This window comes from Globicephala melas, chromosome 13, assembly GCF_963455315.2.
Source record: "Globicephala melas chromosome 13, mGloMel1.2, whole genome shotgun sequence".
NCBI lineage: Eukaryota > Metazoa > Chordata > Mammalia > Artiodactyla > Delphinidae > Globicephala > Globicephala melas.
Genome location: NC_083326.1, coordinates 5,308,074 through 5,334,555, shown reverse-complemented (window position 1 = coordinate 5,334,555; position 26,482 = coordinate 5,308,074). Strand labels below are relative to the sequence as shown.

General features: G+C 51.1%; 1 protein-coding gene across 7 annotated transcripts in view; it reads right to left on the bottom strand.

Annotated features, from left to right (window-relative positions):
* Positions 1-26,482, bottom strand: part of CTIF (cap binding complex dependent translation initiation factor) — a 301,312-nt gene that overhangs the window by 182,396 nt on the left and 92,434 nt on the right. For all 7 annotated transcript variants that reach the window (XM_030867887.3, XM_030867891.3, XM_060310534.2 and 4 more), the window contains 3 exons: positions 10,326-10,399; positions 9,220-9,324; positions 2,487-2,562 (listed from right to left, as the gene is read on the bottom strand). In XM_030867887.3, the coding sequence (XP_030723747.1) occupies positions 2,487-2,562; positions 9,220-9,324; positions 10,326-10,399 (255 nt within the window). The remainder of the gene's footprint in view (positions 1-2,486; positions 2,563-9,219; positions 9,325-10,325; positions 10,400-26,482) is intronic.

Genomic DNA, 26,482 nt, shown 5'->3' with positions numbered 1-26,482 from the left:
CATATCCCGCAAATATTCCAGTGTGTGTTTCTCAACAACAAGGACACTCACCTAGCTAACCATCATATAGCCCCCTAAATCAGGACACTTCTAGCCAAGAAACACTACTGCCACAGACCCCAATTCACATTCTCCCACTGTCCAACAAGGTCTCTATTTCTTTATGGTCCAGGATCTCAAAAAGGAACATATATTGCATTTAGTTGTCTGCGTCTTCAATCCCCTTCAATCTGGGAGATTCCTCAGTCTTTCAAGTCCAAGCAGTTTTAGAAGATGGCCTTTCCATTTGGTTCCTCAGGACCAGAGGCAGGCTGTGCTTTCTTGGCAGGAAAACCCCAGAAATGATGCTGGGCTTTCTCCGTGCAGCACATCAGGTGTCCACTCACCCCACACTAATGATGTTAACCCTGATCACCTGGTCAGGTTGGAGCCTGACAGGTTTCTCCACCATCAAGTCATCACACTTTCCCTTATAATGAGGTGAGCCCTACATGTGCCCCAGCCTGGTGCCTGGTGAGTTTCCAGTCTGCAAGGCAGGGAGGAGTCCAAAGAGAGCCAGGTGGTCTCAATGAGTTAAGGGGACAGAGTTCAAAATTCAGGGAGTCCAAGGCCACTAGAATTTGGAAGGCAGAGTAGCAGAGAGGAGAGAGCTGCACACAGAGAGAAATCCAGAAATGGCAGCCCCTTGAGTCTTTGGCCAATTTGTGCATGTATGTGAGGAAACTTCCAGGGCTGGTGAAAAGCTACCTGCAACAAACTGATGGAGTAATCCCCTAAGAGCACACACGGCTGGAAATAGTTTGTATTCCCAGCTGACGTGGTGGAAATACCTCCTAGGACATAAAGCACTGAGTGGCAACTTCAGAAGGCTATTGACCCAGTAGCAGAGCAAACTTTGCTCTAAAGGCTTCCCACCTAACAAAGCTTAAAAAGCAAGCCTTGAAAGGATCAAACTCTTGAAGTACCTTAACTGTGTCCTGGAATAAAGTTCCAAATATTTTAATTAATAATAATAATATCCAACACCCTAAAATTCCTAATATCTTGCATCTAATATAAAATTACCAAGCATGCAAGGAAAAACACAACCCATACCCAAGAGAAAAATCAGTTAACAGAAACAGACTGTGAAATGACATGGATGACAGAATTGGTAGAGAAGGACATTACAACAGCTACTATAAAATATTCCATATGCTCAAGAAGGTAGGAGAAAGCATGAGCATGAAGAGGAGAGAAATGGAAGATAACCAAAAAAAAAAAAAAATCCATAACTGAACTTCTAGAGATGAACAATATAATATCTGAAATGAAAAATATACAGGACAGGATTAATAGTAGATTAGACACTGCAAGAAAAGATGAGTGAACTTGAAGACACAGCAATAGAAACTATCCAAAATGAAACACAGAAAAAAAGACTAAAAAAAAAGCAGAGCTTTGGTGAACCATGGGAAAATATGAAGAAGCACAGCGTGCATATAATTGGAATTGCAGAGTGTGGGTTCTGGGGGAGGTGAGGAAGATAATGGCTGAAATTTTTCCAAATTTGATATAAACCTACACTGTAAACCTACAGATGCAAGAAGCTCAATAAACTCCAAGTGGAAGAAACACAAGGAAAACCCAGCCCAAGTCACATCCCAATCAGATTGCTGAGGCCTTGACTGTTCATTCTATTGCCTCCCATGAATAGGCCCAAGGCATAAACACTCAGCCAAAAAGTGGGTAAGTCCTGCAGGGAGCTGGAAGAGAAGAATGGATGCAGCTGACATAGCCAGACAGACCGGGAAGAGAGAGGAGCGCGTGATGTGGTGAGTGCAGTGCGTGGCAGGTCACGCGGGGCAGGATCGGTCATGGAGGAGGGTTTGCTGCTCCCCTCCTCTGCAGGAGGCCTAGCCTCATTCCCGGAAGCAGCTACACTCCTACGGCTTCTGCCCAAAGTCCAGCACCAGAAGCATCTAGGGACCTAGATTTGCTGTCTCTTTGCTGAGTAATCCTCTTGTCCTGGAGCCCGGCCCGATTCAGGGAAAGGAGTCCAATCAATGACAAAACCAGCAAGCACAGCAGACACCTGGAGGCTGGCAGGACAACTCCACTTTTCAAAGGCCTAAAAATAGCCCTGACCACATTTGAAACCATGACAGCCCTGCCAGTCCCACCGGAACACGCTGCAGGTTGCCTCACCTCAGACGTTTCAGGTCAAGGGACAAAAGCTTCCCAGTTTGCTGAGTTGCCAGTGCATGGGCCATTTCATCCACGTCAGGTCTGCCACCAGCACCTGTGGTACAGCTGAGCACAGGCTGCCACACACACATCACAGTGGGACACTTTGCACCAAGGCAGGTATCCACCCTGGCCCACCTACCACTGCAGTACATCCAGCTATACCCTGCAGGAACAAGGGGCCAGTGGGAGAGTTTAGGCCCTGACCAGGCCGAGGGCAGGGGGAGGGGTGCTGTTGGAGACTCTGCCCCTATACCTACCTGCCAGGCCGGGAGGACCTTCTCGATGTCATTCAGGTTGATTCCATCCCCATCTTCCAGCTTCCCTTTTCCACACCTGGACCAGAAAAAACATAACAACACTGAAAGGACAGCTCATTCATGCATCCTGTCCAGGCCCAGCAAGCAGGAAGAGCAGGGGTGGTCAGGAGACACCAGGTCCTACTCTCCCTCAAGGCCGAAGAATCAGCCTGTCCCCCCTGGGGGAAATGGCCCTGGAGAAGTGCTCTCCTCCCTCAGGCCTGCAACACAGGCCCTTCCTTGAGGACAAAGGACTCTGTGCAGGCAGGAATGTGGGACCTGGGGTGGGGCAGAGGCACTAACAAGGCATCCATCCCCTAGGGAGGTGAAGGATACCAGAGTTCCCCTTGACCTTTCCAGGCAAAGAAGTTAAGCTCCTTGCCAATGAACGCCCCAAAGCATATCACAGATCCTGAAAAACCCATCATTTTGCCCAGTTACACCAAGGGGAAAGCAAATGAACAGAGAGATCGAGCAACTTTCTCAAGGGCACACAGGCCCCCAACAGGGATTCCTCCCTCCCGGGCCTGACTTTGCCAGTCCAGCAAGCCCACTCAGATGCCAATGCTTTGTCTTCATGTCCTCTGTGGGCGGGCACACCTTCAGACCACAGGTGCTGACCCCAATTCACTGGCAAAGGCCCACATCTTCCACATTTTTGAGGGTGCAGACTCTGGAACTGCAGGGCTTGGAACCCCAGTGGCATCACTTACTAACTGGGTGACCCTGCTCAAGTCACTTTCCCTCTCTGTAACTCAGTTTCCTCATTTGTAAAATGGGGATAATTACTAGCGCCTAACATCACGAGGTGGTTGGAGGATTAAATTAGTTAATGTATTGAAGTGCTTAGACCTGTGCCCAGCATACAGTAAACGCTATAATAAAAGTATATGTAGAAAATAGATTATCATGGTAAATACAGGCAATAATTCAGTAAAATTATAACAAAACAAATAATAAGGTAAATATATTAGTGCTACTAGGACAGTTATATTTACTGTCATTGTTGTTATTGTTATTGGGGCAGAGCAGCAGTGCAGTGACTGATTAATAGCATAGATTCTAGAGCCAACACAGCCTCAGTTTTTCTGGGCCTCTAGATTCCTCATCTGTTGAAGGAATAACAGCTCCCACCTCCCTAAGCTGTGGTGAGTTTTAGATAATACAGGCAAGCGGTTAGAACCTGGATTGGTGTATGCACAGTGCACGGTAAGTATCAGTTACTATTACTATTATGTATTGTTATTATTATTGTTATTATTATTATCAGGTATGGTGAGGGCTACCTGATGGGTTGGTGGCAGCATGTTCCAGTTCCAGAGTTAATGCAACTCTCAAATTTCAGAGTAATTAGTTCATTTGATCAAATATCCGCCAAGCCTCTCTTGTGTTTTTGGACCTGTCAAGTCTTCCTGGAGTCGTGGGAAATAAATCCCACGTGGTCCCCGCCCTCAGACAGCTCACAGCTCTTAGCCGAGGAGCCTATGCCCATCTACGGGGCAGTGAACCTGAGCACCAGTAGGGGGCAGCATGAGATAAGTGCTACGAAAGTCCCGTGCACAGAAGGCACCCTGAAACTCCAAGGAAGAGAAACGGGGTGGCTACAAAACCCAGCACAGCTTGGGGGAAGGGGTGGGGGATAGGATCTATGCCCCGTTCAACACACGCTTGTGTCCCTGGGGGCTCCGGCTTGGTCTGGGCCCTCCGTGTCACAGCGCGGTGGTAGTGCTCGGTGGCAAGCGAGGACGCGGAGGCGGGGTGGGGAGGTGGGACGCGGAGCAGCTCCTCCCAGAGGAGCAGCATCTAGAATAACCTGGGGCGGAGCGGGGGGAGGTGGGACGTGCGATGGTCCAGCAGAGAATCTTGCAGAGCGTCCCAGGCAGAGGGCAAAGGCCTGGGGCTAAGCGCAAGGGTGTTGCCAGCAAGGAGGGCAGGGTTCTTGCGGCTGCAGAGGGGTGGGGGGAGGGGGCCAAGGGGCAAGATGGCGCTGGAAGGCCAGGGTTGGGAGCACAGCTTGGGTTCTGGCCGGTGGAGATGGGGTGGGAGGGGTGTAAGGGGACTTCTTGCCTCTTCAGCCTCCAGCCTGGTGGTGGTGTGCAGGGCTGCAGAGGAGGTGGAGAGAGGTCTGGAAACATCCAGCTGCCTTTCAACTAACAAGTCTGCCTGGTAGAGACAGGCTGGCCCGTGAAGACACCACCGGCTCACAGACATCTGTGTTCCCTGCGTGCCGGGGCAGTGGCGGGGAGGGAACTGGGGACTCTGGGGCTGACACCCCTCCCCCAGGTCATGTGAACATGTAACACACCTCTGGCTCCAACCACCCTCGGGCACCAGCCTAATACATCATGGCACAGCCTTTCAGTCTCACCTCATCAGCCCCTGGGGTCGGCAAGGAGGGCTACTGTCCCCCTAGGCCCACCCTGTCGGGGGCTCAGAACTCCCTGGAGGGACGGCAGGCAGGTTCCAAGGGCAGAAGGTTGCTACAGACCAGCTGAGTCACTGCTGCCAACAGGGTTTCCAAGGTAACAACCTCCACTGATTTCTGTCCCTCCGTGGAAACACGGGCTGCGGGAAGCCTTGGCAACCGAGTGGTACCCTACTTCCAAGAGCTGCTGCTGTGGCTGGGCGTGTGGAGTCCATCCCCAGAAAGGCCGGGCTCCAAGGGTGACACACTTCTTGGCTTAGCGACAAAGTGGCTACAGGACGCTGCACCCAAACTCCCCAGGATCCCAGGAGAGATGGGATCTGGTCAGAGAGCCAGGCGTCTATAGGAGACCCCGGGGCACTGTCAGCAAATCTGGCCGGCTCCTCTGAGTGAGTGAGGCTGGTGGTGAGCAGTGTGGCCAGTTCCTCTGGCTCCGGAAGGAGCAAAGGCCCTCAGCACAAGGGGAGCCTTTCCTTCCCTGGATAGTCATTTGTCGCTACTGCCACACTGTGTTCTGTTAGGACGTTAATTTGTGTGAACTGGTGCAGACGCCTTTGGAAAGCCTGACCATCACTCACTCCCCAACGGACACCTTCGGTCCATGAGGCATTGTCATCACTTCTGTCCTTTGGGCCTCAGTTTCCCCACTGGTTTTGCCATCCATGTGCCCCCAGGGGACAAAGGAGAGATAGGCGCTTCCCAGGGAAATGCCACCTCTCTCCAGAAGGCTTCCGCAGACAGTTCATCCCCCCACGGTGCTCACTTCTCTACCCCTGCTCCCCGCGTTCACTTTATGTAACTGCACACCTGGCCCTTATGTTATACCGTGTACTCTCTGAACGTGCATGCATAGTCTCAATCGTGAATGGGTTCATGTCTCTTTTTAACAGTAGAGTGAATAGAAATAATGCTTCTGGGCATTATTCTGGGACCGTATTGTATACAGTGTGTGTGTGTGTGTGTGTGTGTGTGTGTATGTGTGTGTGTGTGTGTGTGTGTGTGTTCCTCACCATTGGGGGACCCAGCAGGACTGGTGACTGGGCTTCCGAAGTGCACCCCTTTCCCATGGCACACAGCAAGCTCCAACTGGCTCCCACCACAGGGCAGATGGGGAGCATCGCTTCTGCAGAAAAGCAGCTCCTGAACTTGACCTGCTGAGCAAAGGTCAGCTTTCCTACACTCAGAAGTGTGGAGGGCACAGCCCTGCGCAGCCAAGCAGCTCAGGGGGAAAATGGCCCCAGAGCTGCTGAGTGAGAGGGTTGAGGGCACGGTGAGCGGGTGGACGGGCGTGAGGCAGGGCCAAGGGAGCCCCGTGACTGCGACTCTGCTTTGCACTATCTCCTCCTAACAGGATGCCTCCATGTTCAAGGGCAACTCCTCTCTCTACTCGAGAAAAACATCCCAAGAGTTTGGACAGAACCCTCACAGGGGCAGGACAGTGGAAAAAGGAGGTATGGGGAGAAGATGGGGTCCCCTGGGAAAGTCTGATGTGAGTGATGGGCCCCTGCCCCCCAAAATATACACGTGCACATAGTTTTACATAAAATTTTAAGGGGATTAAGCCAAGTCAAGGATACTCTTGTATCCTTGAGCCTGAGCGCTGGATGGCGTCAGAAGGGCTCAAATCACAGGTCTGCCCCTTGGGCAGGTACTGTGCCTCTCTGAGCTTCGTTTCTCTCATCTCTGAAATAAGGATGCGAGCATCTCCCTCCCAGGTTGTCACGCTTACACTGCAGTAAAACCACTGCTGACAAGAGGAGGGTGACCACTGGGTGTGAGTGGGGTGGGCAGAGTTAGCAGCGGGACAGGTGAGATGCAGGAATGTAGCCCATAATATCAGCTACATTTTAGCTTGAAGTGACAGGGAGACAAGGGTGGGCAGGGAAGGACTGGAAGGAAAAATAAAAGCCATGAGTATAATTAAAAGAAAAGAATGGAAAATAGCGAGTGCTGGCGAGGATGTGGAAAAATCGGATCCCCTGTGTATTGCTGTTGGGAATGTAAAACATTCAGCTGCTGTGGAAAATAGTTTAGCTGCTCCTCATAAAGTCAACACATAGAATTGCCATGTGTGATGTTGTGATTTATAATAAGATGTATCTGATTCACCTCCAGTCTTGGCAAAGAGCTCCTAAAATCTTTGGAATTACCTAAGCGGGGAGTAATCAAGGTGTCTTTTGTTATGTTAATGAGGTGAAATTTGGAAAGTCCCTAGGTCACCTGAGGATCAGAGCTGGTTGCCCGGGGAACCAACCCTGTGGTAGAAGGGTATGAACTTTTATCCCCAACCTCAGATTTCCAGGGAGGGGAGAGGGGCTGGAGATTGAATCAATCAACAGTAACCAATGATTTCATCAATTCTGCCTGTGTAGTGAGGCGTGTCTAAAAACCCAGAAGGACGGGGTTTGGCGAGCTTCTGGGCTGGTGAACACGTGGAGATTCAGGGCGAATGGTGCACCCAGAGAGAGCATGGAAGTTCTGCACCTCTTTCCCCATACTGTGTCCTATGCACCTCTTCCATCTGGCTGTTCCTGAGTTACATCCTTACATGATAAACTGTAATCAAGTAAGTAAAATATTTTCCTGACCTCTGTGAGCTTTTCAGGCAAATAATCAAACTCCAGGAGAGGTTGTGGGAACCTCTGATTTATAGCCAGTTGATCAGAAGCACAAGTAGCAACCTGGACTTCTACTGGTATCCGGTGCTGTATCCAGGGAGACAGTGTCAGAATTGAATTGAATTACAGGACACCCAGCTAGTGTGGAAGAATTGCTTGTGGATTTGGGGAAAAAAATACACACACATCAGAACTGGTGTCAGAAATTAGCCATGTGACCCAACAACTCCACTCCCAGTCAAAGACCCCGAAAGAATTGAAAACAGAGACTCAAACAAATACTTATACATGAATGTCCATAATAGCATTATTCACGGTAGCCAAAGGATGGGAACAACGCAAATGTCCATCAGCAGACAGATGGATAAACAATGGAATGTTATTGTGAAAAGGGTTGAAGTCCTGATATAAGCTACAGCGTGGATAAGCCTCAAAAATATTATGCCGAGTGAAAGAGGCCCAACACGAAGACCACATATGATTCCATATATATATATATAGTTCCATACATGTATATATACCTCCAGATATCTATACCTATATATCTATATAGAGATAGGTAGATAGGTATAGATAGATATCTCCAGAATAGATAAATTCATAGAAACAGAAAGCAAATTGGTGGTTGCCAGGGGTAGGCGTGTGGGGAGATGGGAATAACTGCTTCATGGGTATGGGTTTTATCCTGGGGCGTTGAAAGTGTTTGGGAACTAGACAGATGTGGTGGTTATGCAACATTATAAATGTACGAAATGGCACAGAGTTGAGCACCTTAAAATGGTTCATTTTACGTTATGTGAATTCTACCTCAGTAAAAATTATCTTAAAAGGAAGGAAGGGAGGGAGGGAGGGAGGAAGAAAGGAAGGAAGGAAGAAAAGAAATCATCTGTCTCACACCCCTGTGTGTGGCTGGAGTCACATTCCTGTCCGGAGGTCAGCCCAGGCCCTGACACCATCTCTAAAAGGGAAAGTAAACACTGATGCACGAACTAAGGAAAGAGTGAGACGACCGAGTAAAAGCAACCACTACCCCAGTGGCTTTTTTTTTTTTTTTGCGGTACGCGGGCCTCTCACTGCTGTGGCCTCTCCCGTTGCGGAGCACAGGCTCCGGACGCGCAGGCTCAGCGGCCATGGCTCACGGGCCCAGCCGCCCCGTGGCATGTGGGATCTTCCCGGACCGGGGCACGAACCCGTGTCCCCTGCATCGGCAGGCGGACGCTCAACCACTGCGCCACCAGGGAAGCCCCCCGGTGGTTCTTAAAGTGGGACCCCTGGACCAGCAGCATCAGCAGTTCCTGAGAACTTGTGAAAAATGCCAATTCTCAGGCCCCACCCCAGACCTCCTGAATCAGAGACTCTGCGGGTGGACCCAGTGATCCCTCTTCTTATCAAGGCGAGACCCACTGCTCTAGACTGTTGGCAAGCAGGGCCACTGTGAGTGGTCAGGAAGGGGAGCAGGCAGTGTGGCTGGAGGGGGCTGGGCAGTGAAGGGTGGAGGGATTCTGGAGAGAGGCCCGTGAACCTGCAGATCTGAGCCACTGAGCCTCTGGACATCAGCCTGCCCAAGGAAAGGCCCCCCTCTGCCCCGGTATAGCCACAGCTGTCCCTCACCTCACCAGCCCCTATGTGGGAGTTCCCCACTGCCCCTTACCCTTCACGGTCGATGTGTGGCAGGGGCTGCTTGGGCGTGTGTCGGAGCTTCCGGTGGAACTGGGTGAAGTCCAGCTTTTCAGGCTGCAGGTCCCAGGTGGCACCACTAGAGGGCGAGGGAGGGTGAGAAATGTGACAAGCCCAGTTACTGATGGGGAAGAGACACCCCGGCACACCCCAGGCAGGGCATCTCAGAAAGAGGTGGGCAGGAAGAAGGAGTGCCTACTGGCCACAGGCAGGGGTCAGGCAGGGACCCTCACTCAGAATGGAGCCTGAAATGTCGGCTCTGCGCTCACAGACAACAGGGCAAGTGCTTGCCTGGTAGCCTTCCCCTCTCTTCAACCCTGCTGTATGACAACAGATGCCTATAAAACACAAGTGTGGGCCTGATGCTCGCTCTACAGTGGTCCGCCTGAAACACTGGAAAGCCTGGGGAGAGTGTGTCAGTCGGGGAAGCAGGAGGCCAGGTCCCCCAAGTACTAGTCTCGGGAGACCCACGGCACTTCCATGCTGGGCAAGCCTGAGCCAGAGCCAGGGTGAGCCTGGAGCACAGCCAGAGTTGGCCAGCTCCAGGGCCGGGGCAGAGCTGAGCTAAAGGGCCACCACCATCCATGGTCTGAGGTCATCACTCTCCAAAGAAGTGGACACCATGACAGGAGAGCCCATCAGCAAACCCTTCAGGGGCACCATCCCCACATCCTGAGAAAGCCTGGCCAATACCCGCCCTTCCAACTTGGCCCGTCAGGAACCTTCTAGAGCCTGAAGCACTGACAGTTCTTCCTTTTCTCTGGACCCCTCTCCGCACCCCCCAGCCCCCGCCTTCCATAACCTCTGGTGGGAGGGGTGGGGTGTGCAGCCACAGCTGTCCATCCTCAGCTCTAACACAGCCACGTGCTGTCCCCCCACCACCATTTTCCTTCCTTCTCTCTCTGACCTCCTTCCTCCGGCCTCATCCTTTCTATTTCACCCTCCTGTCTTTCTCCCCACTTCTTGATCAATGAACTCTCAACAATAACTCAATCCCCAAAGGCCCCTCAGGGCATAAGGACCAGTAAGCTGGGGTCCCAGCCGGAGCCACGCACCACAACAAGAGGAAGAGGAGCTCACCTGAAGGAATCAAAGGTGTTGGCAGCCCAGATATCTGTGCCCAGCATGTCCAGAGAGGTGTCTTTGCTGCCATTCTGGAAGAGATGGAGGATGAAAGGGGTGGCATTATTTGCCTGGCCAGGACATGGAACAAATGGGTGGAAGGCCCAATCCCAGAGAGGGTTGCAGAGGGCCCCCTTCCCTGCCATCCCCCTCGGTTGGTCATCCTGGGCAGCTTGGAGGCTGGAGTGAGCCACTGGAGTGAGTGTCCTGGCTGGTGTACGCAGTACGAGTCAGGGGGACCCCTGGCCTCCCCCAGGCTTGGGCCCTCACTTTGCTGGTGCTTGACAGAGCTGTGTGGTCAGGTACAGGGCAGCCAGGGCTCTGCTGCTCCAGCCCGTGGCTCTCTCCTCAAAACCTCTATACTAGGGAGCTGCCACCACTGCCAGCCTGATGGCAGCAGCTTCTCCAGGCAGGGGCTCTGCAGAGCCAGGCACACTGGAAGGTCTGTGTTGGGAGGTTGACTTCCCTTGGAGTTAAGCCCCACAGCCCCAAATCAGGTAGCACCAAGGAGCCCCCATTGACCAACAACTCCAGCGATGGGATTTCTCTAAGTCAGCTAGCTCCGGTCTTCTTCCTCTGTTGTTTCCTATATGATCCATTCCATAGACAGAAAATGCTCTACTTGACCCAGCTTCTCTGCTCTGGCTTCTTTGCCCTCGGCTGATCTCTGCAACAAGTTCTCCAGATCCCTATCTTCACTCCTGATGCCACCCATCCCTCACTGTAACTGAGCAGGACCCTATGGGGCCTTCCCAGAACAGACCCTACCCCCTCCCCTGTCCTCTACCTGAAGGAAAACTTCAGCCTCCTAGGCCTTCCCCAAGTTCCAAAGAGTAAATGTAACCAGAGAAGTGAGAAAATGCAGAAACAAAGGAAAACAGACAAGCAAGACAAAAATAATAATAGTTTAGCCATTAAACAAAGGCAAGGACATTTAGTTCCTCCTCTAGGGCTATAGATAATATTTTGAGCCAGGTTCTTTGAGCTGTTCTGCAGATACTGAAACCCCCACCAGGTGGAAGAAGTTAACTGCATACTGACCACAAGCACATAGACCCCAGATGGGTTGGAACCAGAGGCTGGTAATGCTGACTCCTAATTACCTCACCACCAACTAATCAGAAGAATGCCCATGAGCTGATCACATATCCCATAACCCTCCTCCCTCACCCTGTCTTTAAAAACCTTTCCCTGAAAGCCTTCGAGGACTTTGGGCCTTTTAGGCACTAAGCTGCCTGGACTCCTTGCTTGGCGCCCTGCAATAGACGCTGCACTTTCCTCACCACAACCTGGAGTCAGTAGATTGGCTTTACTGTGTGTGGGCAAGCGGACCCAAGTCTGGTTCAGTAACATCATGACCCCCACAGTCTGCTTGTCATCACCACAGTCTTTAAAAACAATACTTCCACCTCCACTGAAGCTGACTGTGTGCGTGCCTTATAACTCAGGACTCCACTCCCAAGTACAAACACAGCCAAAATGTGTACAGACGTTCCCCAGTATTACACAGCACAGAAGTACAGAGGAGCACTACTCAGAACAGCTCCAAACTGGAAACCACCCAAATGCCTACCAACATTCGACCAAATCAATCGTGGTGTGTTCACATACTGGAATATTACACAACAGTCAGAATGAACTAAAACAACATGTAATGCCATAAATGAATCCCACAAACATAAAGTGGAACAAAAGAATCTAGATATAAGAGTACCGGCTCTATAATTCAATTTTATATAAAGTTCAAGAACAGGCAAACTAATCTATGGAGAATTCAGACAGTAACCAGAAGCGGGCCCCAGGAGGGTGCTGGGGCTGGTAATGTCTGCTCTTCATCTAGGTGCTGGTTACATAGGTGTATTCAGTTTGTGGAAATCTGTTGAACTGTAGGTGCATGGTATGTACACCTTCTTCTGTGTGTGTTACGACCTTCTGGTTAGATTCCTGGTAGCATCCCCAGTCTTTATTGTTATGATGATCTGTCCCTGGACCTGTCATTCCTCAGATCCACTAGCTCATACACTGGGCAATCTTTCTTTGAGACCTTTCCATAGGCCTGGCCCTGGGCAGACACTGAAGACACAAAAGTGGAGAAGTCACAGGTTATGCCTGCAAAGAATGGTATGGGATGACACACGTAATAAATAATTATAATACAGTGTGAAATGTGCACTGATTCAAGGTGCCACAGTAGGACCAAAGCACAGGCAAATTTCCTGAGAAGTAGGGAAGGACTCCCCCAGAGTAGGGATTCATGGTGATCAGGAGAGCGGAGGGAAAAGGAGGGAAGTGGTCATCTGGGGAAAAGGGCCAGTATGTGGAAAGGGGCCCTGGCAGGATACAATAAGGCATTCTGGGTAACTTTAAGGCCTCCTGGGTTTACACAGGGAGCCCGGCAGCTTGTCAAGGTGCCCCCAGGTGGGCAAGTGAGTGGTTTTCAACTTCACCCACTCTCAGTCCTGGTCAGGGGCCTACTAGGGGCCTCACAAGTGCTCCTCAGTGATGGTCACGGGTTGAACTGTGTCGTCACCACCCCTCCCCGATCCCCGCCACCACCATTATTCATACGCTGAAGTCCTAACCCCCAGCCCCTCAGAATGTATTTGAGGCTCACTGCAGATGTAATCAGTTAAGATGAGAGTGGGCCCTAATCCACTATAACCGGTCTCTTTATAAAAAGAGGAAATTTGGACACAGTGACAGATGCACACAGAGGGAGAACGCCAGGTGAAGAATGGAGTTATGCTGCCACAAGCAAGGAACTTCCAGAAGCTGGGAGAGAGGCCTGGACAGATCCTTTCCCAGCTCCTTCACAGGGAGCATGGCTCTGCTGACACCTTGCTTTCAGTCTTTTGGCCTCCAGAACTATGAGATGACAATCATTTCTGTTGTTCTAAGTCACCTAGTTCGTGGTCAAACGTCCTAAATCAAGCAGCCCTAGCAAACTGGTAACGGTGATCAACCATCCATCACCTCCACAAAGCCCTTGTGAGGGCAGTCCATCACGTCCCCACTTCCCACAGCCAGCAGACAACCCCCCTGTGACCTTCTCATGTCCTTCAGCCACATGAAGCACCGGGGGCCCCGGGGCCCCACCTCCTGCAAACAGACAAGCTCAGACCCAGGCTGGCTCAGCTAGTCTCTGATCTCCCCACACCACCTCCCCAGAGACGGCCCAGGAAGAGTCCCACCTGCTGTCCTCCCTGTGCCCGCCCAGCTGGAGACCACGGCCAACATCACCCCAGAGCCTGCCGAGCAGAGCTCACATGGACACTGGTGAAAAGAGAAAAGGCATGAGGATGTATGTGTGTGTTTAGATTCTGCACTTACTGAGCGCCGCCCACATACAAGGCACTGAGAACCCAGCTAGAAATAACCCCAAACGAGGCTCAGCAACCTGCCTCTCCCTCCCCCAGCGACCAGAGACACCCGGCGCCTTGGCGATGAAGCCCCATGGCTTGGGGGTTTGGTTTTGTTTTTAGTTCTCGTTTTCTTCAGGTCGGCAGAGGCGGCCAGCAAGGTCTTCTTACTCACCGCGTCCTACTCTGCGCATCCCGACTCACCAATCCCTCAAGGTAGAAACCAACCTACTTCCAGAGAGAGAGCGCTTTGAGGGTAGTTTCCGGCTTCTAATCGGTCTGAAGGCAAAGGAACACAAACTGGCCAGTAGAAAGGTTGAGGCCCAGCCTCCCAGCAGAAGGGGCCCAAGTGCTCAGACCCTCACAGACACCAGGCAGGAGATGAGGAGGGGGTGGGGAGAGGAGGGGAGCATTCAGGGGAGGCTGAGGGAACAAAGGGCTAATGGGAGAGAGGGGCACCCAGAGTGTGACCTGGGATGAGTCGCGTAACCTGCCTGGGCTGCATCCATACACTGAGGACTGGGCCCTCCCTCTGGCACCACCAGCCTGAAGCCTTGGGTCACTCAGGCTCTAAGTGGCTGGGAACTTTCTCACGATGCCCTGAGACCTCCCACAATCCTCCTGTGAATCAACCACAGTCACTCGGGGCCAGAAGCTTCTCCATGTGGCGCCACCTGTGTGCACCTGGGTCTTCCCCACACCTGTCCAGTCCCGCTTCCCCATAATCCCTTTCACTATTGACCGTGACGTCTCGTCTTGGCCTTGCTCCTCTCCCGCTCCCTCCAGACGTGCCCCATCCTTCAGCGCTTGGCTCCAGAAAACCCCTCCGACCTCTCAAACTGCAGTCACCTCCCTCTGTCCTGAACTTAGCACCCGCGTGGGTGACCTGTGGCCGCAGAGCCCACTGGCGGCAGTTCTCACTCCGTCTTACCGTCACTCTCTCCTGCTCCAGGGCGTGGACCTGGGATGGCAGGGACCCCTCCAGGTGCCCCAGCGCCCTAAGTTCAGCGCCCAGAAAGTGTCTGCTGAGTTGACAAACACTTCAAGAGACCTTCATTGTCTTCCTTAAACACGTTGCCATAATGAGCCATGTGACCTCAGCGAAGTTACTTCACCAATTTGGACTTCAGATTCTTCATATTTAAATAAAGAGATCTCTGAAAGTGAAGTGTCACATCCTGTAGATGGGTTTCTTCTGACTGGCATGTGTGCTGCCACCGCACCCTCTCTCACCAGGGGCAGACATCACTAATCAATTATGGCACAATTTCCAATCTTCTAGGATCAGCCCCTCCTTCCCTTCCTTCTTTGAGTTGTCTCATCACCCTACCCATCCGAACTCCTGGTGCCCTGCTTGCTTCAAATGCCACTTTGAAATTGCAGGTGGCTAGAGCGACTCACTTTCTATCTAGGAGACAGGCCCCCACCCTCCAGAGATGTTAAGTGGCTTGTTCACAACATCCTTCCCAGGCCTCAAAGATGATTACCAGTAGGTACAGCATTTTAAAATGACTTCTAAAGCAAAGGTCAAAAAAAAAAAATCAAACAAACTAACCTTGCTTCCAAAGCACATGTCTGAGACCTCACCTGGAGTGAAGTTCACTTCCTCCTTCAGGATAGTAACACGAAGTCTCTCCCTAATCCCTGACCCTTTAAATACACAACTCACTCTGGCACTTACAAATTCAGCTTACGTGGAGTGGACCATTGCTTAGTCATCACTCTCTTAGACCCATAAGGATGTTAATCTCCCCAAGTAAGTTTTTTTTTTTTTTCAAAAAATTTTTATTGTGGTAAAATGCACATAACATAGAATTTACCATCTTAACCATTTTAAGCGTACAGTTCAGTGGTACTAAATATATTTACAATATTCTGTAACCATCACCACCATCCATTCCCATAACTCCTTTCATCTTGTAACACTGAAAGCGTATACCCATTGAATACCAACTCCCCATTTCTGCTCCCCCCAGCCCTGGCAACCACTATCCTATCTTCTGTCTCTAGGATTTTGACAACTCTCAGTACTTCATACAAGTGGAATCACACAGTATCTGTCTTTTTGTGACTGGCTTACTTCACTTGGCATAAGGTCCTCAAGGTTCATCCATGACCCCAATTAGACTTTAAGCTCCTGGACCACAGCTGCTTTCTGTTCTTGTGTCCCCAAAGTGGTCAAGCCGGGCACACACTAGGTCCACCTCAGATGCCTGCCAACTGATTAAAGAGACTCTACCCTGAGAGATAGAGGCCCTGCTGCCTCTGTGCCTGAAAGACTGATTCCCAGATTAGGATGTCAAGATGGATTCACCAACCTAGGATTTGAGGCCCCTGAAGAGTGAGGAATGCAGGATGGAGAGAGAGAACCACCATGAAAAAAGGACGGGAAGGTCACAGCTAAACCCAGGACTGCAAGCACCTCACAGGGACGAGCACAGTTCACCTTAAAAACAGCTCAGGAGCAGTGCGAGTGCACATAAGTCTCCCTCCTGGTCCGGGGGCTGGAGTCTTGGCCACCACCCCTCATAGCGGGGGGGGGAGGCCATCTACTCTCTGCCCTGTGCTGTGGGCAGAGGGCCCTGTGCAGAGAGAACCACAGCTGAGGGAGGTGCCTAGGCATCGCAAGCTCAGGCCCCAGCCTCTTCTGAAGCAGCATCCCTGGCAGGGGACCCACCAGCCTCAGGGACTCTGGGGGTCCAGGGACAAGGCCCCACTGGCTGATGAGTGGGAAAGAGTGACAGAGCAGCAGTTGCTGGAGGGGGTGCCCCAGGCATTTGCAGCAGGAGATACTCTGTAAAGGGAGCCCCCCCCCAACCTCCCTGCATGTGCAGATCAACCTCGAGGAGCTGGTACCATCTCCGATCGGAGGTGAGAAGCATTTTTTCAGTACTTCATAGTTTATAGACCCTCTCCACACATTTTTCCTGATTGAAGCCCTACGACTCTCACCCATCCTCACAGGAGCCCAGAGAACTTGTTCCTGAGCCGATGGAGATAACCTGAACCCTATTTTACATGCTGGAAAACTCCAAAACCACTGCAGTTCCCAGCAAGCACCTGGCTACTCAACCCTCCCCCCATCACCCTCCCATCAGCTCAACCTCTGGTTCCGGTGACAGCATCCCTCAGCCGGCGGAAGCCTCTGCTCTCACCCCTCCATCTCCACAGGGTAGGTCTCATTACTCCTCATGAGCACCTACCTCCTGCCTCCACTCCCTCCCCCACACGCCGTGGCTCTGATTCTCGGAGCTTAGGAACAGAAGTGCTAGGATGAGCCCCTCACAGACCGAGGGGCTGCAGCCCACACTCTGCACAGTCCTGGGGAAAGAATAATGTGCACAGCCTCCCTGGAGGAGGCGACAGCACTGGGCAAGAATCAGGACCCTCGGGCCGCTGAACAGGATGTGGCTGAGGGCTGTGGGCAAGCCTGTGTCCTCTCTTGCTGAATACAGTAGGAGGGTGAGCCCCACCAAGGCCAGTGCTGTAACGGGGAGGGGGAAAGCGTCTGCAGAAGTCCACAGTGAAAATCCTGGTCACAGAGATGACTTACTTATCGTTGCTCCATCTGACAAGATGACTGCAGCACGTAACAAGAATCTGGACACCTCCTTAGAGTTTGTGGCAATGGGATGTGACCGGCATATAATCACTGCATGTAACCTTTTACCAACAGGGGCTGGAGAAGGGGCCTAGCTCTTGGAAACAGAATCTGTGTCCTTCAAGTTTCAGCCCAGAGAGGGAAGACCCTCACCTGCAGAGCCTTCCTTTCTGTCCCTTGTTGAAGCCGAGGTGGTGACCCAGGCGATGCCCAGAGGGGCCAGGACTCACCGGCAGGGTGACTGCTGCCACTGAACTGACAGCCAGGAACCTAACAGCTTCTCACGTTCATCCCCAGCGCCCACCGGCCCTGGGCTGACAGCACCCAGGCGACCCTGGGGCCACCTGCCACGTTGACGCACGTCCAGCCAAAGCCCCTGAAGCCATAAAGTGCCTGGATGCTCCCCGCTTCTTGAGTTCTGGACGCCAACCCTCAAACCTTGCAACCCCTAACACACACGCAGGGCAGAGACGATGGCGGCGGGAGCGTGGCTGTTCTGCGCACTGCTACAGGGGCCTCGGCATCCTCCTCGGCACACTGGCAAAGCTGTGTGTTGGTATGCGGCTCAGACACCGTCTGTGAAGGGGCTCTGGGGCCACACCACGCTGCTGAACGTACAAGATTACATTCCTCTTTGGGCCGCTGTGCTCTTCCTGGACTCGGAGAAAACAAATCTCCTTTCCACCCACTCCGAGTCCTTCTCTCTGATGGGATCAGCTCGAGAGCCTTCCTCCCTGTGGCTCTGCTGTTTCCTCATCAGCTGGTGCCCCCCAAGCCCACGGCACATCCAGCACATACCCCAGGGGTTGATTCCCTTCCTGATCTACTGTGTGCTCCAAGTGGTGTTCTAGAAACACGAATCCGCTGGCTCACAAGTGTCCGTGTGCGTCGGAATCATCCAGGGAAGGGACTGAAAATGGTTTAAGTTTAGGGCAGGTGGAGCGGTGCATGGAACATGCTTTTGGAAACAGTGGATATTAAAAAGTTTTGTGGGGGACAAAAAGTTTAAAAAGGCTCCTCGGTCAAATATTTGGGACACACAGAGTTAAAAGAGTTGTTAAATAAATACTTTATTGCAGAACTTCTCAGTGCCTTTCTTGGTCTTAGATGGATGCTGACTCTTCAAGTAGGTGGCAGCACACTACGCAGTTTTTCCCAAACTCCTCTGGCCAGAAACCCACCCCAATCTTCCTTTTCACTCCACACAGCATCCTGCAGGACTATGGTTCCCCCACTGGGAAACAGACATCTTCAACTATCTGTTAACTCTCTTCCCCCATTAGTCTGCCATCCCCTCAATTGCAGTAGCCCTGGCTTCACTTTTCTGTCGTGTCCCCCTGCCTCCTCACCCCCACCACCTTCCTTGTCTTGGGATGCAGCATCATTCATTCTTTTTTTTTTTTTTGTGCAAGGACTCAGTGGCCAGGTACCGAGAGCTCTCCACAAAGCCTCGCTGGCTTCTTCGAGAACATTCTCCAGGTTGCAATTCCACAGTTGGCCCTAGTGAACACGGCTTTCCTCTGAGTCCCACCCCTTCCCTGGCCCTGAGGTCACCCAGCCCCTGCCAACACCCCGCCAGGTTGTTGCAATGCCAAGGTTCTGAGGAGCCTTATCCAAAAAAAATCACCGTTTTCAGTGGATCGTTTTTTAGCACTTAAACGGTGCTGAATCCTTCACAACAGCTTCTTTTACTCACAATTAGGGGGCCCCTTGACAGGGTGAATCGTGCTGCTCTCAGAACAGATCACAAAGGGATAATAAGCACTTTAAACCATGTGGAAAAAGAAATGGAAACGGCCTGCCCACGGGCAGGGAGACTGAAGCTGCCTCTGAAAGGGCCACGTGGGTGCACAGCTACCCCAGGTCAGGGACGACAGATTCCAGAGAACGATAACAGCAAACACTGACGCAGCACTCACTGTACACCAGGCACCACCCGAGCCTTTACATCTGTTACAACCCTAGGAAGCAGCTGTTGCTATCACCATCCCCATTTCACTGATGAGGAAACTGAGGCTCAGAGAACTTGCCCGCATTCACACAGCTAGTTCCCAGGAACGCATATGAGTGTGGACCAGAGTCTGTGCTCTTAACCACTGCACTCTGCAGATATATTACTCAAATAACTTCTGACCCCACTGTCGAGTTTCCCATAATGCAGGAGCATACCCACATCCCTACGAACATTTGGGTTTTCCGAGTTCTTCTCTTGGGAAGGCAGCGCTGGTGCAGGGAGTAAATCACTTGCAGTGAGGAAAAGAAGGAATGTAGGGGTGCAAGATAGAATGTGCAGGGTCGGGGGGCTCCGTGCATGAGTGAATGAAACAAGATGCGAGTGAGTCATTGTACAGTAGAAAAACATGCCAAGTCAGGTGCAATGGGAAAAAATGACCCTCTTCTATACCGTTGTTTTTTCTTTATTAATATACAACTGCAGAGTCATTTCTGCTTGTGTACGTGTGTGTGGACAGGTATGTGTGTGTTGACAACCCCAGGCTGCAAAGGTTTAGAAATAAGGCAGAGTCTGGCTAAACAAGGCAGGGGGCAGCAGGAGGACTCCCCCCATTAATGGGAGGGTCACAGGCAAAGTTCCAACTAGAGGATGTCCGGGCATGTCAGTCTGAGTTTCCCCGGCATGTCTGCTGCTGGGTCAGCCGCACCAGAGCTGGCCAGCCCGAGACTGCGGCTGCAGCACCAGGAGGCTGCAGGGACCAGGGCCTGAACTCCCGGACTGCAGAACCAGGGGCCAGCTGCTGGTCATCAGCTCTACAGGGCCCAGCCTGGGCACCAGAGACATGAGGGCGGTACAGCCCCTGCTCCTGGGAAGGCTCATAATCCCAGTCCATTTCCCCTTCTTGGTGCAAAATGTTCTTCCATAGATTCTGTCCATGACGAGGGCCAAGAGCAAGCAAACCCCACAGACTCAGGGCTCCCGGGGAGCCGATAGGGAGGGCTATCCCTTTAAACAATGGACAAGACCTCTCTCCTTCCTCTCCAAGGATGCCCTCCCAAGTCCCCTGCCCCCAGCCCCAACATATCACCCACATTAGTGGGTTAACACAGTGCTAGGCACTGTGTGGCCACAAGAGGCCCGAGGTGATCGTCCCTGCCCCACAGGTCTTACCACCTAGCTGGAGAGTCACAGAAAAGGAAAAAAACAACTGAAGACAACACGCAGTGAAGCACCATGTGATACGATGCATGCCACCCACGCTGCGGGCTCCAGGGGAGACTGTGGCTCTGGACTCCAGGAAAAACTTCCCGCAAGTAACAACACGGATGGACTGAGAGTGGGGAAAGCAGGAGTCTAGGCCTGTAAGCTGCTTCCTGGGGCCCCATGAGGGTTGCTGCAGCTCCACAGACCTCTTCAGTATCCCTCTTCAGTATCATATTGGACAAGCATGGTGATTACCGAGTTGGGGTGGAGGCGGGAAGTAGAGCCTGAGACACCAGGAGAGTGTGGTGCATTATACAGGATGTTTGGAGACCAAAGAACTCCAAAGGCATCTCCTGGGCCAAAACAGGGGCTTCCTGTAAGGCCAGGTCCAAAACTCCTCTCAGACCCAAACCACCAGACTTTGAGGGTGACCTGGGTTTGCTTGAAGAGACAGGAAGTGAGGACCCAAGCACAGATCAAGGGTGGGGCAGGGCAGGGCCCAAGGGAGAAGCAGTCCTGTCCTGGTGTGTGTGTGTGTGTGTGTGTGTGTGTGTCTGTGTCTGTGTGTGTGTGTGTGTGTGTGTGTGTGTGTGTGTTCAGCATGTTCAGCACCAAGGACAGCACCCCCACGTGCTGGTAGGAAAGATGGTGATGGACCCCCAATATTTTAATCTTCCTACAATAGAAAGGCCTGAGGCAGGAGAACAACAGAGCAGAGACCGGAAGACAGAGCCTCCTGAGTGGTACCAGAGCTGAGTTCAGGAGCAGAAAAGGCCGTTCCTTTCACTCTGGAGCTTTCCTGTCTGTCCAATCTGTCCCTTCTCTCTCTACCCTCACTGTCTTTGAATTAAGACCCAAAGCCCAGGGAGGAGTGGGAGATAGTGACTCCCTGTGGCCAAGTATATTTCTCCAGTCTCTCGGCTAATTAATCATGCCTTAGGATTTAAATGGCAATATTATTAGTACCTACCGTAGACTGGGCCACAGCAGAGCCCACTTCTGGTTGGCTGCCTGTCCAGCATCTGCTAAAGTAATGGGGGCCCATTCAGCTGTCCCTAGCCCCATACCTTGCCCATGCCTCTGTGCAGAGAAAGGATCTCATCCTCCAAGGCTCCTCGCTAGGAGGCCTTCTTGGAACTCTCCAGTTGCTGGAGATATCTCCCTACCTGCCAGCGCCAGACTCAGAACCACACAAGGCCAGGGAGGGAAGGGGCTGAGAGATCATCTGGCCCAGGGCTGACCTAGGAGTCCTGCAGAGATGCTCCCAGAGTGATGAGGTGGATAGAGTGGAAGAGAAAGCGGGTGGGTGCCTTCCCCTGCCTCACCAGACAGTCCTGCCCTTTTGGTTTTCTACATGAGATTTCCTTGAAAGACTGTGATGAAACAAAAGGTTCTGTACTTTAAAACATTTAACTTTTATTTTAGATAATTGTAGATTCACATCTAGTTGTAAAAAAGAATAGAGATCCCATGTGTCCTTTACCCTGTTTCCCCGCCAAGGAAAACCTTATAAAAGCATATAGGTCAGATCACATCCAGGGTACTGAGAGCAATACCCTCTAGAACGCTGAACATCTCCATCGGCACAAGGATCCTTCCTGCTGCGTTTCTGTACCCACCCCCTCCCCTAATCCTGAAGAACTGCTAACCTGCTCTCCATTTCTATAATCCTGTCATTTCAAGAATGGTACAGAAGTGGAATCAGAGTATGTACCTTTGGGGGATTAGCCTTTTTTCACTCCGCATAATTCCCTGGAGATTCATCCAGGTTACTGCATGTGTCAAGAGTTGATTCCTTTTTATTGCTGAGTGCCAGAACTTACTTAACCATTCACCTGTTGAAGGGCATCTGGTTTATTCCCAGCTTTTGGCTATGACGAATAAAGCTGCTATAGACGTTCAAGTCCAGGATTTTGTGTGAACATAAGCTTTCATTTCCCTGGGATAAACACCCGGGATTGCACTTGCTGGATCATATGGTACTTGTAGGTTTAGTTTTATAAGAAACTGCTTTCCAGAATGGCTGCACCACTTAACATCCCCACCAGCCACGTGTGAGTCATCCAATTTCTCTGCGTCTTCACCGACATTCGGTGTTGTCACTGTTTTCTGTTTCTTTTTTCATTTTAGCCATTCTGACAGGTGTATAGAGATACCTTGCTGAGGCTTTAGTTTGCATTTCCCTAACAGCTAACAATGAACATCTTCGTGTGTGCTTAGTTGCCATCTGTATATCCTCTTTAGTGAAAAATGTCTCTTCGTGTATTTTGTACATTTTCTAATTGCAATGTTTTCAATGCTGAGTTTTGAGAGTTCTTTACGTATTCTAGATGCTTGTCCTTTGTCAGATATATGTTTTGCAAAATCTTCTCCCTCTTTGTAACTTGTCTTTTCATGCTCTAAACAGGGTTTTTCCCAGAGCAAGAGTTTTTCATTTTGATGAAGTCCAATTTCACATCTCAGTGTTGACATTTATTGTCTTCATTCATTCACTTTGGAATCTTCCCAATTCTTGGTATGACAAATGATTTTTGATTGTAATCAGGACACTTTCATGTTATGTAATGAGACTGTGAATCTCATTTAAATCTTCTGTTTTAACTGGCTTTTTGTGGTACCACTCTGTCAGGGGAAAGGGGGGGTGGGCACGACCTCAGTACTGTCAGTGGAGCATTTGTCGTGGCTCAGTGGAGGTAAGAGTTCCAGGACTCCACATGGTCCCCACTGACCCTGCTATGGGGGCCTCACAACCACCGGGCAACAGTGCAAGTCCCAGCTCTCTAGTAGAACCTCCTCTGACTCATGCCAGCAGGGAGGGGAGGGGCACCTCTATCCTGCTGAGTGGGGGTGGGAGTCCAGGTTCCCCACATGGCCTCCAACAATACCATGGGGGCAGGGAGCTTCTTACCAGCCAGCAGAGATGAAAGTCACAACTTCCTACTTGACCTTCTCTGACACCACACTGCTGAAGGAGCTAGGGGGCCGCATTACAGCCCGGAGAGTGTGGAAGTCCAGGTTCCCACTGCTTATTTGCTTGTGACGGTGGGGATGGTGCTATAGTTTTTTTCTGTGCTGTTTGGCTGGAGTAGAGCAGCTATTGTCTAAAAGTTTTCTATATTGCTAGACCTAAGCTTCTGTTCTTTTCCTGGATCTAAGCTTAGAGAGAATAGGCTTTTATTGGAACTTTCAAAAAAAAAAAAATCTGTGTCCACTGGCATTTCCTGGTTAGCCACATCTTCAGCTTCAAGTCTGGGATATAGGAGGCAAAAAGAAAACCCACGGAGGTCACTCCTGTGTCAATACTCAGCTTCCAAGGTCTCTAGCTGGTCTGCCTTCTCTCTCTGTTTCAGAATCTTCTTATATTTGTTTTATACAGAATGTTCAGGGTTTCAGTTGTACTTAGCAGAAGGAATATAGAAAAGAACATCTATTCCATCTTCCCAGAAATAGAAATCTGTATTTTTAACAAAACATTTTGATGACCTTAAGTCTAGTTCACCCCCTCATTTTTCAGAGGAGAAACTGAGGCTGCAGCTAGATGACGTATCTCACCAGTGATGGAAGAGTGAGTCAGAGGTACAGAAGCCAGGACTCACGTCTCCTCACTCCAGTCCTCCAGACAGATGCCGTTACCATGACAGCATGGCTCCTCCCCATCCATGCCCGGGGATCTGACCTCCTCTACAGACGCCAGCTGCAGCCAGCTCCCCTCCTCTCGGTATTCACACGCGGCTCTAGAATGTTGCCTGTCCACTCGAGAAAGTCTTCTTTCTCTAAGCAGACTCTGGGTACTCTGAGGGCAGAGACCAGGCCACATGGCTCATACCGTTTACAGCGTGGGCTCAATGAACAGCTGCCGACTGCTCTCCCTACAGAAGTCGATCATCAATATTGTTTGGTAAGCGTTGTATCCTGGTTCCTCCAGGTGAGCTGGAGCCAGAAGTCACTCCGAGGACGGGGACAGATGGTATCTTCTGGAAAAGAGAGGCTCACATGCTGGGAGCAGCAGAAGTACACAGATCATGCCATGTTCAGTTTGGGGAGGCTTATTAAGAGGAAATATAGTCTACGTTTATGGTGCTCCCAGAAAAGTAACCCAGGATGGGACAGGACGTGGGAAGCAGTGTGTCATGTCCCACACTTCTCAGCACTGTGGTTTAAGTGCCCATCTCCCGCGCCCCCCGCCCCGCCCACTCTACCCTCCACATACACAGAGACTGCACCCATTGCCTTCACCATCCCGATTCCTGGTTCCTAGCATGGTGGCTGGCACACGGGCCCTCAACGATGACGTGCTGGTTGGATCAATGGATGAAAGAACAAATAAATAATCAAAGGAAGAAATGAACCACAACAAAAGGAAATAGCTGCAGGAATGAGGATGCTTAGCCTAGAAAGCAGACTTGCCATGGCAGACTGTGGGGGAGGGGCTAAATAGCCATGGACAAAAGGAATCAAACTAAATCCATCAGCTGGAGTTATGAAGAGGTGGTCTGGGCTGAATCAAAGACCGACATTGTTATCAGTGGAGCTGCGTCACATGCTCTGAGATGCCTTGTGAAGCAGTGAGTTCTCCATTTCTGGAAACGTCCAGCAGCCCAATGGCCTCATGAAGCAGGGGATCCTGCACTGCAGGGAGTTGGATCAGGTGACCTCTGAGCTTCTTCTCATCCTGAGAGCCCACATCTTCAGGGTTCACTGGAGACCTGCCTAGCTCTGGATTTAATGTGGTAAAGGAGATAAGGGGGGGAGGAAGTCAGCCACAGCACCTGTTGAGTTTCCACTAGAAGTGGAGCATGTGACAATCATTCTAGCCAGTCACCAACCAGTTCTGGCTTCCCTGGTCCAGGCGTATAGTAGGATTCTCCTATTTAGTGTGTTTATGGTTGGGTGGGGTCATGTGACTAGTTCTGGGCAACAAGCTAAGAGTGGAAGTGCTGTGTGTTACATTTAGGTTGGAGCATTGAATTGCCTCCGGTGCTCTTTTCCCTCTGACATGGCAACTGCTCCACCAAGCTGGGTCCTAAATGGATGGCTTAAAGTTACTAAGATTCAGAGCTGTTTGTTACTGCAGCATTTCCTAGGCTATCCTGACTGATACAGGGGGACAGAATTTACCTGTAAGGAACGACAGAGAAAATACAAGCCATGCAAGGTACACAAATGCATGGGGTTGGACAGCAGCTCCAGCAACTCAGCGGGGTGTACAGACACCCCATCCCCCACCACTCTGGTAAAACCCAGCACTAACCAACGACTCCAGCTGTGCCCGCTCCTCCTGTCTAACATCCCAACATCATGGCCAACTTCAAGTCTCTGCTAACACCGCTTCTTCTCTCTTCAACTTTTTCTCTCTTCCCTTCCATCTGGTCAGACATCCTACCCGTTCCTGAAGGCACAGATCGAGTCTCATGTCCTGCAAGCCATCTCCCTACCCGCAGAGAGCACCAGGGCCATTCCTTGGGATGACTGCAGTGTCTGTGCTCAGGGCATCTCTTTGGGGGTCTTACCGTGTGTGTCTTTAGTCTGTTTCATGTTCACTAGCCTCTGCTCTACAAACAGGTAGTGAGCTCAAAGGCTCCAGCTCAGATGTGAGCCAAGCTCACAGCAGGTGGTCAATAAACGCTGAGTGAACAGAGAGCAGTGCCATGAACATACACACGATATTTCTTAATTATTCAGAGAAGCTGATTAAAAATCTGGGCACTTTGACTCAGATATCATTTGTACTGAGTTTTTAGACTGGCTCTGAACCAGATACTATAATTCCTCAAGGGCAGCAAGATGACTGGCAGAAAATTCCTTCTACCCTTTTGGGCCAGAGGTAAGCAGTGCATTTGAGGCTCACCTCTGCCTACCACCTGTCATCTCTTGGGTCACGGTCAATGCTGACATGTAGGATATACCTAACCTGCAGGTTGACACAGGCATCAGGGTATGTGGGGGGAACAGTAGAGAAATCAGGAAAATCCAGACCTGCTGATTTTAGCAGCCATTT